General features: G+C 43.0%; 1 protein-coding gene across 1 annotated transcript in view; it reads right to left on the minus strand.

Moving 5' to 3' along the window:
• Positions 1-18,531, minus strand: part of GPC3 (glypican 3) — a 422,044-nt gene that overhangs the window by 128,663 nt on the left and 274,850 nt on the right. Inside the window, exons 4-5 of the mRNA XM_049644836.1 lie at positions 12,539-12,672; positions 710-835 (exon numbers count right to left, since the gene is read on the minus strand). Coding sequence (XP_049500793.1) covers positions 710-835; positions 12,539-12,672 — 260 coding nt within the window. The remainder of the gene's footprint in view (positions 1-709; positions 836-12,538; positions 12,673-18,531) is intronic.

The raw sequence follows: 18,531 nt of genomic DNA on the forward strand, positions 1-18,531 counted from the left end.
GAGCCCACTAGAACGAAAGCTTCGCCGGGACAGGAAATTTTGCCTGGCTTGTTCACTTCAACATGACTGGCGCTTAGAAGGTGCTCAGTAAATATTTGCTGAATAAATATTCTTTCCTTTCCAGCGATGAGCAAATTCTTCATAGATGACAGATGTTAGCACAGATTCTATTAACACTCGGTGATCAACCATTTCAGCAAAACTGCTTGATGAAATGGCACTCCTCTTTCCCTCCCTATTCTTCTTTCCTCCATCTTCGTCTATAAAGTAGGGGAAATAATGGCATTCATTCCAGAGGACTGGTGTAAGGATACAAAGAGTTAATACAGACAAGCACTTAGCATGGCGCTTCATATGCCGTTAACTCTCACTAAATGATAGCCATTGGTATGTATGTGATTTCCTCAAACCCCTTAAACAAGGGTCCACATAATGAGGCGATGCAATAAGCCAAAGTTGTTTTATGCTGCACACCTTGTAAAATGTCCCTGAATGCACAGTTCTCTACATGCTTCCAAGTTTGTAAATTCTGTAAGGGCTCTAGGTTACAGACAGCATCTGGCATGTCACAGATGCTCACGTGTATGTTTTTCCTAAAAGTTTTCTTCTGTAATTAATGAAGGCAGAGAGAACACGTAACTAACCTTGAGATGAACATATAATGATTCTTTCCCAAGTTCTGCTATATTTAACATTCAAAAAAGAGTACCTCTCCACGAGTTCTTGTCCATTCCAGCAAAGAGTGTCGTTTTCAGCCACAGGACTGTGGCTGCAGACGTAGCCAGGCAAAGCACTATAGAAGCTGATGAAAGATTTCAACTTCTGAATTAGTTCCCTGAAAGAAAAAGAAAACATCTGTGCATAAGAGGCAAGTAAACCCAGTATGAGAAAAGTTTAATTTCCTTATCAGCATGACAGAAAGGCTCTGCCAGGCTGATTAGAGCCATAAATGATTTTAAAAGACATTCTAGGCTACAAGACCACAATTTAGTTTTAAAAAAAAATCAATAAAATGATATTAGGGAAAAAAAAAAGTTGTTTGCCATATAAGGTGCCTCTCCTATCAGAAGGATGATTTAATTCCAACGTTCATTTTCTAGCACGTTCAGCTTCCATTGTTTGTTCAGAATGCTGTTACCTACATTCTCAAAGGTGCTGATTACAAAGCACACTGGAGCACTACATATCTTTCGGTTTCTGGGTGTAATTGAGTGCATTGATTGTAATTTACAATGCTATTACCCTAGAGATGGCCCCTTTCCATGCAGGCTCGGGCTAACAGTTGCAGATCACAATTGCAGGGTGCTCAGAGCACTGTAGGCGCTATGAAATTCTCCTGACAATATAGTCAGAGAAACTCACATCTGCTAGAGGAGGAAGGTTTCTTTGTTCTTTGTGTGTATATTGTGGTGCCCATGGGTGTGGGGGGGAGATAGGAGGGAGTGAATCCTAGTATGTTTTATTTATTTGCTTTGGCTTTTATTTTAAATATAAGACAAATTGTGTGTGTGTGTGTGTGTGTGTGTGTGTGTGTCTGTGAGAAAGAGACAGAGAGAGAGAGACAGGGAGGAGGAGGAGGAGAGAGTGAGCACATTATATATGCAAATATGTATCAATACACATACTCACATTACCCAGCAAAATTTCTGGCCTATTATTTTGTTTCAGATGTACAGGGACACACAAAATAAGGCGCTACAGACTGGAGAGAAGTGGATACGTTTATAAAGAAATATTAAAATATCTATACAATAGATGTCCGCTGGTAAACAAACAAAAATAAAATACTCCTTATTTTTCTAAAGCAGTGTTGTTGGTAGAAAGGAAGTTAAAGCATTCTTCGTAATCAAGGCTATCTTAAGTCTCTACTAAGTTTTTGGAGACTCTGGCCAGGGAATTTGCTGGCAGTGGAGTAATTATTCAATACTGTCTCCAGGCTAAGAATGGACTGGCCTGATATATAGGCCTCTGGAGGAGCCAGAGGCCTGAATCTCATTTGGACACTGGTGGGAGTCCTGAGCCCAGAAATGCCTTCTGGGGCTTGCTCTCCGATCTCGCCAAAAGAGGAAGACTGGTGGAAATTATTTTCTTGCATTTTTCCACTTTGCTACTATAAAACGATTCATTTCAACTGATGATTTGGAAGAGAGAGCATGCTTATAACACTCAGCACATCTTCACAAAGGCTAGGGGCACGGTAAAGCCAGGGTGATGGAAAGAACAGTGCGAGAAAGGGTACTGGGATATATAAAACTTCTGATACCCCAACAGTTGCCTCCTGCTATGCTCAAACCCCCTCGCAGCCTACTTCTGGGCACTGAACTCCATCACCTTCCAAAGTGAAGAGGCTCAATACAGGGCTCTGAAAATAAAAGTCAACATTATAGTTTCTAACAGGAAAAAGATGGGTTCAATTAACGCTAATAGGAGAGATGCTCTGTTTTACAAGGTAATAATACAGTTCCCAAGAGTGGAAACTGAAAGACTAAAGGCTGAGGCTGAGTAATCCCCCCCACTCCATGAGGAAATGGAATATGGTCATTAGTCTACGGGGGGGGGGGGGGGGGGCGGGTGACGGCCTGCTCTTTAATGAAAGAGTTTCCTTTAGGCCTCCTCCTACCTCCAAACTCTCTCTGAGATAGCACGTGGGAAGAAAAATTGAATTCATGGCAAAGCCTTCCAATTGAACTTCCCTAGAAGTTTAAAAAAAAAAAAAAGGCTCTGAGCTTCTCCCCGCCCCTGAACCCTCACAGTTTCCCTGGATGATCATAAAGGTCACTGGCAAGTTGGAGAAGATTCACAGAGGGTCTGCCTAAATGTCAAGGGGATAAGGGGCTGCCATAAACATAAGACCTCCCACTTTCCAATGGAAGGATATTACTCGGTGGGGTCGAGATAAATGTCTACGAAAACCGCAAAGAATGTGAATAATGTGAACACAGTCTGGGTCATCAAATTCTAGAACTCAGGGGAATCTCTTTGAAACTTGAGCAAGGTAACTTGGGGACATAAAAGGCCATCCCATGTCATAGAGTACTCGTTACTGCCACAGGACATGCAGGATGGACCTAGGAAGAGATTGTGTTTTAAAAACTTGCTTGTGACTTAGTTATTTTGAATTTAGAGCACAGTTTCATTTAGTGACCGTGCTATAATGCTGGTTGTATTCTCAGAGCTATCCTGTAAAACCTGTTAGGAGTGGTAGGTAAGAGCACTGATTTTGGAGTCTGGCCCACATGAGTGTCGAATGCCAGCTACTCCCTTACTTACTTAGCAGTGAGACGTTAAGCAGATTCTAAACTCCTCTGGGGCTTAGTTTCCTTAACTGTAAAATGAAGCTAATGATAGGCTGCTATGATGACTACTTGGGACAATGCATGTAAAGGGTGTAGCATAGGACCTGGCACAAAGTAATCCCCCCATAACATTAATTGCTGCCAATATTACCATTACTATAAGCCTGTAGAATATAAATATTTAATGAAATATATATTATATTCCAGAAAGTATGCAAGGTAATTAAGATATTTTTCGCCTTCCAGATAACTATTTTTTTTTTATATGCACAAGATGAATAAATCCTTCATCTTTTGAGGTGGTTATTAATAAGTACAACCATGTTCTCTCCCCAAATATTTTTCCTGGGATTCTTCTTCAACGACCAACTGGCTATTGGGCTGGGTAAACCCCTGGACTAATCTGGGATAGCAGTTTGAATGGTCTTTGCCTGGTAAGATGAAGTCAAGTTAAACATCAATTAATCCTCAGGCAATGCAAATCAAAGCCACAGTGAGATATCACTTCACACCCACTAGGATGACTACATTAAAAAGGACAATAAAATAAAATAAAATAAAAAGGAGCAAAAGTGCTGGTGAAGATGTGGAGAAATTGGAACCCTCATATCGTGGGTGGGAATGCAAAATGGTGCCGCTGCTGTGGAAAACAGTTTGGTGGCTCCTCACAAAGTCAAGTACAGGAGTTACCATATGACCCAGCAATTCCGCGCCTAGGCGTATACCCCAAAGAACTACAAATGAGTGCTCAAAGAAGTACATGTATATGCATGCTTATAGCAGTACTATTAGCGACAGCCAAAAGGCAGAACAAGACAGAGGTCCATCAACCGATGAATGGATAAACAAATACACAGTCCATACAATGGAATATTATTTGGCTTTCAAGAGGAATAAAGTATTCATATATGCTGCAACATGGGGGAACCTCGAAAACATTATGCTAAGCGCGATAAGCCAATCATGGAAGACCGCGTATTATAGGATTCCATTTACATGAAATGTCTAGCATAGGCAAATCTATGGAGACAGAAGGTAGATTAGTGGTTGCTTCTTAGGGTTGGTGTGGGGAGATGAGGAGGGTTGAAGAATGATAGCTAAAGGGCATGGGACTTCTTTTTGAGGTGCTGAAAATGTTTTAAAGTTGATTGTGGATTGTGGTGAGGGTTGTACAACTCTGTGACTATACTAAAAACAGTTGAATTATATACTTTAAATGGATGAACTGTATGTTATCCCAGCTTTATTGAGATATAACCCCCCAAAAAGGGTTGAGAAGAGGTGAGCTACATCTCAGAGGAAGAGAGGCTTGTCTCCTAGGAGGAGCAATGCCCACTGGGGCGATGGAAGGAGCCAGATGTGCATGGGCATGAACTAAGAGCATGAGTGAGGAGGGAGAAAAGAAATTTGCAGGAGCTGTAAACAATGGTTAAAATCTATTTCTTCCTTCATTTTTAAAAATAAGGCCTGTTGGTGGGGCACCTGGGTGGCTCAGTCGGTTACTCATCTAACTCTTTTTTTTTTTAATTTTTATTTATTCTTGAGAGAGAGAGAGAGTGGAGGAGGGGCAGAGAGAGAGAGAGAGAGAGAGAGGGAGAAGGAGAAGGAGACACAGAATCCAAAGCAGGCTCCAGGTTCTGAGCTGTGAGCACAGAGCCCAAGCAGGGCTCAAACCCACGAACCGTGAGATCATGACCTGAGTCGAAGTCAGATGCTTAACCGACTGAGCCACCCAGGCGCCCCTGCATCTAACTCTTGGTTTCAGCTCAGGTCATGATCTCACCATTCATGTGCTCGAGCCCCGTGTCGGGCTCTACGCTGACAGTGCAGAGCCTGCTTGGGATTCTCTCTGTCCTCTCTCTTTGCCCCTCCCCCACTCTCTCTCTCAAAATAAATAAATAAACATTAAAAAAATAAGGTCTATTGGTTTTCTTTCTCATTGTAAAAGACATATATGCTCACTATGGAGAATTTAGAAAATACAGAAAGATAAAAGGAAAAAAAAATCCTATTCGTAGTCTTACCAGCCACAGATAATCACTACTAATATTTGGATGTACTTCCTTCTAGACTTGTCTCTCCAGTAAAGTTTCATGCTTTTTTTCCCTAAAACTGTTCTTTTTTTAAAAAAAAATTAAGATTATTTATTTTCAGAGAGAAGGAGAGAGCATGAGCAGGGGAGGGGCTGAGAGAGAGAGAAAGACAGAATCCCAAGCAGGCTCCATGCTGCCAGTGCAGAGTACGACGTGGGGCTCGAACTCATGAACTGTGAGATCATGACCTGAGCTGAGATCAAGAGTTGGATGCTTAACTGACTGCACCACTCATGCACCCCACCGTAAAACCTACTCTTGATAGACTTGTTTGCAGATTTCTTTTTGGTTCTTGGTGTGTACTATTCACACTAGAATCCATGGTGCATTTGATTAGAAAACAATCTGAGAGGGGCACCTGGGTGGCTCAGTCGGTTAAGCGTCCGACTTCAGCTCAGGTCATGATCTCACGGTTTGTGGGTTCGAGCCCCGTGATGGACTCTGTGCTGGCAGCTCAGAGCCTGGAGCCAGTTTCGGATTCTGTGTCTCCCTCTTTCTCTGCCCATCCCCCACTCATGCTCTGTCTCTTTCTCTCTCTCTCTCTTCCTCTCTGTCTCAAAAATACATAAACATAAAAAAAAAAAATCCGAGACTAATGGAACAATTGCAGGCTCTCAAGTAATTCCCAGGGCTTCTGGGGTGAGGCAGTGTCCCCCTTTGGGAGAGCAGAGAGCAGGGCTCCAGCCCATCTAGCCAACTGGCCAATACCTTTGAGTCCCCCAGTATAGTGTGTGGCGGTACCTTGGGGCAGGCCATTCCTTCATGTAAAACCTTCTTCTACACATGGTGGGGAAATAAACCTTTGGGCTCCAAAAGAAACTGGGATTTTTAAAAATAAATCCACACATACTATTTTGCAGAAGAAAGACTTTCTAAACTGTTGGAGAGTTAATGAGCTTTTCAAAAGAGAGCAACAACAGGTGATAATGTCCTCTGACACCACAGCCCTGAAAGCAGCAGAGTGTGACAGGGGCAGTTTACCTCCTGCTGAGTTTACTGGGCCTCTCTCATTTCCCCTCCTCTTTGTCACTCATTCCTAAACTCGATCTGGCATGGGAATTAAGGGTGTTTTACTTTTATCTTTTCTTTTAAAAAGGCTTCATCCCTCTGCTTATAATTTTAAAAGGAGGCAAGGTAAAGATCTCCATTTCTCTCTTTAAAAGAAAGCTACCTGGAACGAAATTAGGTGACATATTAATTAGCCACGTATGACTCCGTCCAGATTTTTCTTTGTGCTAGGAGCCCATGGCAGATAACAAAAGAACCTCCACCCATGAACGAAGGCACTCAGCTCAACTGAATTGTCTCTAAAAAAAAAAAAAAAAAAAAAAAGCATGGACAATTAGTTGCCCGGGATGGGAAAAGCAATTTGATTGAAGGAAATGTTCTTCAATTCCAATTCTACTTTATTCTAATACGTGCAGGCCAAACATACCACTCGACATGGAAAGAGTAAAGCCTAGGGCTCACTTAGGTCAAACCCAACACTTGCTTACAGCAGCCTGCTCGGGGGGGCAAAAAAAAAAAAAAAAAAAAAAAAAGAGTCTCTTCATAGAGCTTTCCATTCAGGGTGTTAAATGTGGAACGAAAGGGCAGGGCCCCTTTGCATGCACGAGCCATTTTGAAATATTGCGGGCCGGGTGCACGTGATCTTCCCTGGAGGGCTCCCACTGTCCTCAAGACGAGCGTCCCCTTCTGCAGTCTGGGGGAGGGGATTCCCTTGGCTTTCTTGTAGTGATTTGCTTGGGCGGGCATCAAAGCAGCACTAATTGGAAACCACTACAAGTAAAAACAGCCTTTCATCCCTGACTGCAGATCCTGAACTTTCCTCCTTTATCATTAAGGTTCTTGTTTTCTTAATATAAAGTAATAGGAGCTCATTATTTTCTTTTTTGAAAAGCAGCTGAAAACCCAGAAAAGCACATAAACTAAAATAATTATAATTGGAGTGATGCAGGATCGTGTTTAATTCTGTGGCAGAGAACCTTTCACAGTCTGAACCCCAACTGTAACTTTCTACCATTCCAAAGATTAGCCCGTACTTTTTTCTCAGGCTGTTCCCTTTGCCTGGAAGGCCCTCTTTTCCCTCCCCCATCTGCTGAATTTCTAAGCTTCCGCCAAGGCCCGGCTCAAAAGTTACCTTCTCCAAGAAGCCTTTCTCGACTTTTACAGGAGAGCCGCTAATTCCCCCAGCTGCGGTGCTGCCATACTTTTGGACACAGCTCTGCTATGACATTAGCCCGCAGTGTATGGAAATGATTTGTGTGTCTCCCCCTAACTAGGCTAGAAGCTCCTCCTATTCATCAGAGTCTAATCCGTACACAATGCTTAGCCTATAGATGGTGTTGACAAATGCTGAAAGAAGCAGGGCCCTATTTAGGGCAGAATGACTTGTACCAGAGCCGAGACTCGTTGATTCACTCAGGACATACTTTGTTGTTTTGTTCAGAGGGTGGAAGGCACCACTGAGCTTACAAAACTGCCTAGCCAAACCAGAGCAGCGGTCGGAGAGAGAGTGGGAGTAAGCATTGATTTTGGACCAGGGAGCTGAGATCAGCTTTTGTTCTTTTCTTTCTAGGTCATTTACTAGTGTCACCTAATCCATTGCCCCTTTAGACCAAGTCAGAGGGGGAGAGGAGGAGGGGCCGTGCAGGAAGGGGAAGGGTGGGAGACACAGATGTAATTTCACAAGGGTGGAGGGACCGTGTGACTTTCTCACACGGTGGCAGTTGGGCCAGCAGCTTGGTATACAGGGGCAGGATGGACTGTTTCACTAGAGATTTGGGGCTTGGAAAAAGGGCAGATGTGGCTCACGCGTTCGACCAAACTTGATCGGGCTACGCGAATGACAAAGCAAACATCATATGGGAAGTAACGGAAAGAGACATTCAAGTGGGCAAAGGCTGACGTCTGAGAAGCGTTGAAGACCCAGAGCTGGAAGGGACTACGGAAATCACATTTCTTCTTTTCTGATTGCTACTTGTGCCTCTTGTCCTATCCTGTTTTAAATGTGATGACAGATATTTTCAATATTTCCACCTTAACGGAACACTGAATCCCATCCACAGGCCACCAGTTGAGTATCATGCCGCCTTTAAATTGAACTGTGCCATTTCTAAGATTAGTTGTGTGTTGCAAACTACCCAGTTGGGGGCAGACAAAACAAACAGATGACTTCTGAATGCTACCAAAGGAATCCTGCATCTCTTTGTGTGTTGTTATTTTAATAAGGCAAAGGGCTTTTCAACTCATAATCAGATTCAGAAAGCTTGCTCGCAACCTCCACGGACTGAATGCTACAATGGGTGTCAGGGGTGCTAGAGGCACATATATTTTTTTGGACAGTGTGAAATGCTGTGCAGAACATACTGAGAAATTTACAGAGGTGCAAACACTCTTCCAAAACAAACCCTCCTAATAACATCAGATCGCAGGGGCCAGGGCATTGAGCAAGAGATCTTCTAATCCCCAACTCTCCCCTCTCCCTGAGAGGGTCTACAGTGCCTACTGGAGGGAGATAAATGAAATCAGACATTCTCCTCTTGTTTTGCTTTCTTATTCTGCCAGGGAATTCAAGAAGAACGGCTCCAACTCGGAGAAGCATCAGAGGACAGGTTCATGTTCCCAACACCCAAAGGAGTCCTGCCTGACCACCACTTACTCAAGCCTACAGGCTTTGTAGTATTTTTACCATCTTTTCTTTCCTTTGGGGTTAGCAACAATCTAAACAAAGTGCCCAATCTGGGTGCCCGGCCAAGAGCCCATTCATCACTTTCATTTTTCCCTGGAGGAATCAGTACCGTAGAGCCCTCTCTGGTAAGGCAATAGGGAATGGGTCCCACAGAGCCCAAGACAGAGGCCATGGCAGAGGGGCCTTGATAAAGTAAGACCTCCCACTTACTCATAAACGTGTCTAGGTTGACAGGGTAGTCTCAAAATGGGGCCAGGTCGGTGTATTTAGTTTGAACAAGTTCTGCATGTGATTCTGTTACAAATTCATACACCACCCTCTCCGTGAAGGCCCGCTCCTGACTCCCTGGGCAGAGGCTCTTTGTTCCTATAGGTTGCGTCTAGAGATAGACTCCGAAGATCCTTTTGCGTTTATAAAACTTGTTTGGAATTATTTGCATTTAAGTCTGTTTCCACATTAGACTGCTTTGGAGAGTTGAGACTGTGTCTTGATTTTCGATGCCCAGCACACATTCTGGCACATAATAGGCATTTCCTAAATTTCTGCTCAGTCAAATGAAGCAATATATATAAAGTACATATTGTCGTATACTATTATACAAATATAAACATATTACATTATATTACATTTGTAATATATAGATATAATTTATAATTTAAAAATTCCACTTATTTATTTTATTTCTTTTTTAAAAGATTTTATTTTTAGGGTGCCTGAGTGGCTCAATCGGTTAAGCGTCTGACTCTTGATTTCGGCTCAGGTCATGATCTCACAGTTCGTGAGTTTGAGCCTTGCATTGGGCTCTGTGCTGACAGTGTGGAGCCTGCTTGGGATTCGCTCTGTCTCCCTCTCTCTCTGCCCGCCCCTCTCCCGCTTGTGCTCTCTCTCTCTCTCAAAATAAAGAAGCATTTAAATATATATACAATAGGATATAATTTTTTTCACTTCAGTCCAACATGCAAGGGGCTTCCCCTAGTTAAAGATCAAAGACTGAGGTTAGTTTCTCAGGTGGTTTGGGCAGAGAGTAAAAGCAACGGAGAACAACGGACAGAGTCAAGTCAGGGTTACAGAAGGTCTGGAGAAATGACCAAATTTTGTCTTCCCAGAAAGACAAAAACCTCCCAAAGAAACCCTATGGTATAGGGAAATGGCTGCCAAATATTTTGGGGCCGGGACCCCTGTGGTGGTTTTTAAATATGTCCGCAAATTCTTTGATACTCCTTCCTTCAAGAGGTGGAATTTAATTTCCCTCCCCTTGAGAGTGCACTGGAATTGGTAACTCACTTCTAACAAATTGATGTCAGAATAGATGGCGTGTCACTTCGCAGACTAGGTCAGAAAAGACATCACAGCTTTCTGCTTGCTCTCTTCCACGGATCGCGTATTCTGGGGAAGCCAGCAGCTGTGTCATGGGGACACTCGCGAGGCCCGTGTGGTGAGGAAAGGAGGCCTCCTTTCAAAAACCAGCACTAACTGGGCTAAAATGTGTAAGTGAGCCTCCCTAGTCAACACTTCATATGACTGCAGCCCCAGAAACTGACCGAGATTTCTTTAGAGACTGAGAACTACCCAGCGAAGCTGTTCCCAAATTCCTGACAGAAACTGTGAGGTTAATAAATGTTTGCTGCTCTATATAGCTGTTTGTTTGTATAACATATATTTGATATTTATTGCCTAGAAATTAAAACTCAGGAAGATTTTATTTATTTATTTATTATAAACCAACAATGAGCCATTATATGTTAACGTAAATAGCACTTATGAAAAAAAATGGTGAGAAAGTGATACCATTTTTGCATTTTTACAGAATATCTTTAGCCTGGCTTAACAGGAGACAGCTAAATTCTCCCAGTGGCTCCCACATTCAGTCTGTGGCAGTGCACTGTTTTGGTTGAAGTATATGAACAAAACCCCGCTTCACATGGATATGGACTTAGCAAAAGGAGAACCTCACAGACTCCCTGAAAGCATCTCTGGGACTTCCTGGGTCCCTGAATCACAATTTCAAACTGCTGCTACAGGGAAACTAGAAATCTATTAGGTTGGAAGTCAACAAAAGAGAAGAAAATGGGATTTCTGAAATGCTCCTGGTGGGGGGACTCTCTCTTGTCACATTCCAAACTGGATCATATAAGATGAAGAATTATTACTTCCCAAACTCCTGTAGTAAATGGATATGAATGGAATAATCTAGCTCACATCTAAGCTGTTGCTTATTTCATCTCTTAATTTCCATCTCTTAATTTTTCAGTGTCTCCCAATTCCCTCAAAGTCATCAGGAAGCAGAACTCATAGCTAGCTATTCTTGAGTCAGTGGCAGCGTGGGCGACATGTGCAGTCCTTTCTGGAAGGCAGTTCTCCCAGATTTGTGTTAGGAGTCCCATCCGGTGTCTACTCCTAATTTGTAACCATGAAGCTAGAACATGGAAGGAGGGAATCTCGGTAAAGGAGGAAGAATGAAGAGAACGAAGAGAATTTATGAATGAAGGAATGAAGAGAAGTTAGTCCCTTGACTGCTGTCTTAAGAAATAGAAACAGAATCCTTCATTTTATTTATTTTTTAATTAAAACACATTTTAATGTTTATTTATTTTTGAGAGAGAAAGAGAGAGGGAGCTGGGGAGCGGCTGAGAGAGAGGGGAATAGAGGATCTGAAACAGGCTCCATCCGGTCAGCACAGAGCCCGATGCGAGGCTCAACCTCACCAACCACAAGATCATGACCTAAGCCAAAGTCAGAAGCTTAACCAACTGAGCCGCCCAGGCATCCCTGTATTTTTTTTTACGGTATATTTATTTATTTTTGAGAGAGAGAGAATGTGAGAGAGAGCAGAGGAGGGAGGGGCAGAGAGAGAGAGAGAGAGAGAGAGAGAGAGAGAGAGAGAATCTTAAGCGCTGACAGTGTGGAGCCTGATGGGGGGCTTGATCCCAATGACCATGAGATCGTGACCTGAGCCGAAATCAAGAGTTGGACACTCAACCGACTGAGCCACCCAGGTGCCCCGTGAATCCTTAATTTTACATACTTAAAAGAATGGATATAGAATGCACAGTATGTGTATACACGTGAGTGTGTCTTGTCAGTTTCTCTCTGGTCAACTTGACCTGGAGTCACCGTTAATACCAGGAAAGTCATAAATGAAGCCATAAAGTTGTGAGACCAGATCATAAGCAGAAAATGTTTTGTTTAGTCAATAAATGCCTTGAATAGAGAGGTCCATTCCACCTGTGTTGCTGTACTGGATATTTACATATGGTAACTTTACATTTAAATATGGCTTACATATAATACAGTATCTTTTCTCTTTAACATTGACAAATGGTAGAATTTAATTAATCAAATGCTCTACTCAGAAGAACTAAATAATGTGTATTTAAGAAGCTTCACTCCAAAGGCTTTTGACCTTAAAGCACAATTGCTAATTGTATGCTGAAATAGAGGAAAAAAATCCCTCTCACCTTCTTCGGCTGGATAAGGTTTCTTCATGTTCTACATGAGCAACTTTTAATACCTTCTTGTCAATAAACAGATCTTCAGGATAATAAGCAGATCTATATTGGCGCTGTTGAGAATGGGCACATAACTTGCCAATCTGAAAAAGAAATGCAATATAATTATATGATACTTTCACAGATATGAGAGTAGAAACAAATTCTGAAATGCACTTCAATTTCTTCCCCAATTTCTTTTTAAAGAGCAGAACGAAGCTATTACTAGAGTCAAAAAAGGTGATATGCTTTTAAGGCAAAGAGCCCATCTGTGGAAAAGGAGGCCGAACAGTGTGGTAGTGGGCTCTGAGCAGAGCCTATTCAAAGATTTCCTAAGATGAAAAACGCTTTTCCTCTATAGTGAAGTACACATTTGAGAGGACCCTCTACACAGGACTTGCGCTACTGACACCTGTCAATGGCACTCGGTATTTATTCGTATGAAGAAGGTTCACAGATGGGAATTGCAAAGCTTAGGAGAAACTGGTGTGGGAGATGAGAGGGTGCTACAACACAGCCTCCATGCAGAGTGTTCCAACTCTTGGGAGCATTTTGTTATAAGACCCAAGGGGGAATATTCGGAAAAATGTCAATGTAGTTGTTCATGTGACTTTCCTAAAAACACCCAAGGGAAGGAAGAAGGCAAGGCAACTATCCATAGCCAGTGTCGTCAGCTACGAATCACGTATCACTGACTAAGCCCAGGACTGAGAGTACCATGAGATCACAGGTGCTCAAGAAAGTCCACCTTCTCTCCTCCTTTCTTCCCTCTTTTTCCCTGCCTTCCTTTCTCTATCCATTCATTTGTTCATTCCAAAGTATTTATTGGATGCCTCCTTCTAAAGCTTAGTGCTGAATGATGTGGTTCGATTGTTTATAGATTTCTTTTTTTTTCATTTTCAGACAAATGCCTAAATGAACTTCTGTATTAAAGAAGTATGCATTCACATGTCTCCCTTATGCCAGACACTAAGCTAAAAGTTATCACCCTCATCTTACAGGTAAAGAAAGTGAGGTTCAGGAAGGTTAAGTTACTTGCCTGCAGCAAACAGGTAGTGGATTCATTCATTGTGTGACTTCAAAGCTTATACAATGTCACCTCCCTAGAAGATGATCTTGCTTTCCAGTTCTTCCACTCTCCATTTTTTTAAGTTTATTTATTTTCAGAGAGAAAGAGAGCATGAGGGAAGGAAGAACAGAGACAGAGAGAGACAGAATCCTAAGCAGATTCTGTACTATCAGTGCAGAGCCTGATATGGGGCTAGAACTCATGAACCATGAGATCATGACCTGAGCCAGTTGGCCGCTTAACTGACTGAGCCACCCAGGCACCCCTCTCTATATTAAAAAAAATTTTTTAACGTTTATTTACTTTTGAGAGAGACAGAGAGACAGAGCCTGAGTGCGGGAGGGGCAGAGAGAGAGGAGGAGACACAGAATCCGAAGCAGGCTCCGGGCTCTGAACTGTCAGCACAGAGCCTGACGTGGGGCTCAAACTCACAAGCCGCGAGATCATGACCTGAACCGAAGATCAGGACACTTAACCGACTGAGCCACCCAGGCGCCCCTCTATATTTTCTTTTTTTCAAAGGAATTCCCAGTCCTCCAAAACATAGCCAAATGTAGCCAAGGTGAATATACAGATTGTATACTCTAGGAAATATTTTAGAAACACCTAGTGAAGACCGAGGTTATACCTTTGTCACTTCTGTACCTCCATGGAATTCAGATTGAATTTTGCACACTGTTAGGCTCTCAGTAAAGGCAAATTAATTGAAACAAATTGAACGGAAGTCCTAGTTATCAGGTCTGGCACACCATTCTACTGATAGGCCATGGGCTGTGTGTGGTAATCCGTTTCTGGATTTCTCAAGATGGCCCTGACAACATTTACTAAGCTATCTATATCTTTATAAAAGCATAAATGGCATTTAGTTCGTATAGCTTTGGAAAGTTTTCCATACGTACATAAATTCTTGAATTAGAAACAAAATCTAGGGGTGCCTGGGTGGCTCAGTCGGTTAAGCGTCCGATCTGGCAGTTCATGAGTTCGAGTCCCACATCAGGCTCTGTGCTGACAGCTCGGAGCCTGGAGCCTGCTTCAGATTGTGTCTCCCTCTCTCTGCCCCTCCCCCACGTGTGCTCTGTCTCTCTCTGTCTCTCAAAAATAAATAAATGTAGAAAAAAAATTTTTTAAAAAGAAACAAGATCTAAAGCCAGCAGTAGCATCATCTCCATTGATGAAGGACAGCACCTATAGTCAGACCAGCTATTTTCAATCGTCTAATCTTAACAGGAAAGAGACAAAAGTTGCAGACACTTCGAAACACTCCGTTTGGCTGTGCAATGTATGATACTGAATTTTGCAGATGTGTTTATGAAATGCTATTTGACTTGGGCTGATATTAACTTCATATGAAGAATCTGTATCCTCTGAGTTTGCCCTAATTGGTAGCAGTCTGGTAGGTTGCTTTAGGCAAGGGGGCTGCCTGGCTGGACTGGGCAGTTCAGTCCCAATTGCTTCCAAAGCTTGTAAAGCAGACACAAATAACTGAGGCCAGACTGTGCACCCTAAAACTATGTTCAGAGAGATATACATGTTTACTTTGTCACATTACTGGTGAACATTCGTAGAACAAAACCTTGATTTTCGTTCCCTAAATATCTATTTATTACTCCGCGAACATACATCAGTGTGAGAATCTATTTCACCAGGATCAAAGTACTCTTAGCACATTCAGGAGCACGGGACACGTTCTTTTGACCGACACCTGCTCCAAATCCAGCGCTGAAATCAAAATCTTTCACACATCTTCCATGGTAGCTCGTCTACTCACAAACCACAGCTGTGAAACCTGCTTCCCCATTGAAAGTCTGCCCTTTGTATCAGTGAATGCTAATTGGGCCACAGCAAGACTTTCAAGTTTCTAACCCCCCTCCCACCCTACTGGAAAGGGGTGCAGCTGAGGCAAAAGTAGGAAGGTTAAGAACAAATGAGAATGTAGCCAGTGTGACCTTCCTTCGCAAGCCACCCAATGTGGTATTATCAGGAGGGCTTCCCAAGGCTCCGTGTGGGGTAAGGGGCAAACAATGATGTCCTGCCAATGCCCCCCCCCACCCCCCATCTGAAATCTGCCACATCTTATCAGACAGGCTCTATTTTCTTCCACAAATCTACCATGACACAAATTCTTCTCATATACAAAGCATTTGTCAAATGTAGACCGCCCCCCCTTTGGGCTCTTCTCTGCACATCTTTCACCTCCACACCGTGTGAACTGTAGGTGAATATTACGAGCTCATTTTGTGAAGGGGACGCAAAAAGAAACCTTAATTTACAAAGAGACGAAGTAGTCACATTAAAGAGGTCCTTTCAGCCTCCCCCTTGGGCAACATCAGGCTATGCTAGGAGACCTGGGTCTTACTCTACAGCCGCACTTGCTGAAGAAGCACCAGCCTCCCAAGTGGCATTTTAGAACTCAGTAGCCTGCCCAGGACTTTTAGGCTCTTAAGTAAACAGCGCAATCCAATTTCCTTTCACTGACTAATGTCCCTGGTCAAAGATGCGGCTATCTTGAAGTTTCGTTAGTCGGAGGGAATTTATTGGAGAGGGGAGTGTCTCTACCAATAGACCTGGGATAGAAAACCTTTCGTTTTCCATGAACTGTGATTCCTAACGGTGCCTTTATTCACGTGCCAGAACCTGTGGCAGGGAAAGCAAGAGCGTTCTGAAGTGTTACAAGACTTGAAACATACGAAGACCAGGCCTCTGACCATATCTAGGCCAGAAGGTCATCCTACTAAGCTTAGCACTCATTCTTTTCTAACCAGGGTCCAGAAGCACTGGCTTTGCAGATGCATCAGGAGAATACACCACTAGGGCCCAGCAAGGTATAGTGAAAAGCCCAGTAGACTAGGCATCAAGAGAACACGGGGCGCCTGGGTGGCTCATCTGGTTAAGCGTCTGACTTCAGCTCAGGTCACGATCTCACTGTTTGTGGGTTTGAGCCCCGTATCGGGCTCTGTGCTAACAGCTCACGGCCCGGAGCCTGCTTTGGATTCTGTGTCTCCCTCTCTCTCTGCCCCTCTCTCCTGCTCGCACTCTGTCTCTCTCTCAAAAATAAATAAAACGTTTAAAAAAAAGGGGGGGGGGAACTGGCCTACAACCCCACTTCTACCTGTCATCCACAACAGGACTTCGTTTTGACCTAGCCCACAGCTTCACTCCACCTGTAACTGTGGCCTCATGCAAAAAAAAAAAAAAAAAAAAAAAAAAAAAAAGATATGATATGTGAAGCAAGTGCCATATTTGATTCTGGATTCCTTTGAATAGGTGAAAATGACTTTTCAAGTACAATATGTCACCAAAGATTTTGAAACCACATAAAGCATTTGGTTTGATGCAATTCACACAGGCTCCCCATAACTGACATGTCAAGAAATGCAGATAACCCATTGGTTAAAATCTAAACGTACTGATTCTCAGGCCCCATTTGCTGTTGGTTCCGGAAACTCTCGGGTGACAAAAAAACTCATGCTTGATCTTTCCCTCTGAGTGGCTCAGCAGAGAAAGTCTACATTGTAAATTTCTCAACAATACCAATACCTCACATTTGTAACATAATACCTTACCCAGCCTAGTGCCTCGGTAATACTTTCTACATCCATTCTCTGTTCTCAGCAGTGAGTTCTGCAACAACCGTCTACAGCAGAGCAGGTATTATTGACCCCCTTTTCAGAGATAAGGAAACTGAAGCTCACAACAGTTAAGGAAGTGAAGAAAAGTCACAGTGGTAGTAAATGGCAGAGCTAGGACTTGAACCCACATCTGTCTGACTCCAAAATCTAAATTTATTTGTTTTATTTTTAAGTTATCATTTTTAATTTGTGAATGTTTATTTTTGAGAGAGAGATAGAGTTCGAGTGGGGGAGGGGCAGAGAGAGGGAAACCCAGAATCGGAAGCAGGTTCCGGGTTCCGAGCTGTCAGCACGGAACCCGACATGCGCTCGAACTCACCAACCACAAGCTCATGACCCAAGCCAAAGTCGGACACCTACCTGACTGAGCCACCCAGGTGCCCCCTAAGTTTATTTTGAAAAGAGTTTCTTTTTAAGTAATTTCTACACCCAACGTGGGACTCAGACTTAAACTCTGAGATCAAGAGTTGCATCCTCCACCGACTGACCAGCCGGGTGCCCAAGTTTTCATTTTTGATTTTTCCCTCGATGCCATAGATTTCTGTCAAGATGATAGGCTCTGGGGCTTCCCAGTATTGAGTGTGGCTCAGCTTTGTAGTCCTTTGGACATCCCATCCATAAATGGAGAAAAGTGATGATTATGAAGAATTCAAAAACATATTTTAAAGAAGGGCTACTGATTAAAGATAAGCTGAAAACTGACATCCAATCTCAACCTAAGTTTCAGGCAGTATTTCTAGTGGAGTGATTTAAACTCTTTGGCCTGCCAGGTAAGAGTCTATTAATAGCCATACTAAAACACTGGATGTCCAGTTCTGTGGGAGATGCGGTTCCTAATTGTGTCCAGCCTGTGCTTGCTGCTTGAAGGATGTCCCTGGACCCTGACTAAAGTCAGACTCTTGGATTGGCTACAAAATCTATAATTCCTACGGTATAAACCAGGTCTAGTCTGATGACTGGCCCGAGTGCATTCCTTATTTCCCCCAAATGGAGATTCCAGGTTGATCCTATGGCTACAAAAATGCAACAGGTTTAAGTCTTTAGCTGTAATACCCTAAAAGATGAGCAAATGGGGAAGGGGTGCAAATACATTAAAGAGTATCTCCAACTCTCTCCCACTCTTTTTTTAATGTTTATTGATTCATTTCTAAGAGAGAGAGGGAGAGAGAGAGAGAGAGCAAGTGGGGGAGGGGTGGAGAGAGAGGGGGGACAGAGGATCCAAAGCAGGTTCTGTGCTGACAGCAGTGAGCCCCATGTGGGGCTTG

The sequence above is a fragment of the Panthera uncia genome, chromosome X, assembly GCF_023721935.1.
Source record: "Panthera uncia isolate 11264 chromosome X, Puncia_PCG_1.0, whole genome shotgun sequence".
NCBI lineage: Eukaryota > Metazoa > Chordata > Mammalia > Carnivora > Felidae > Panthera > Panthera uncia.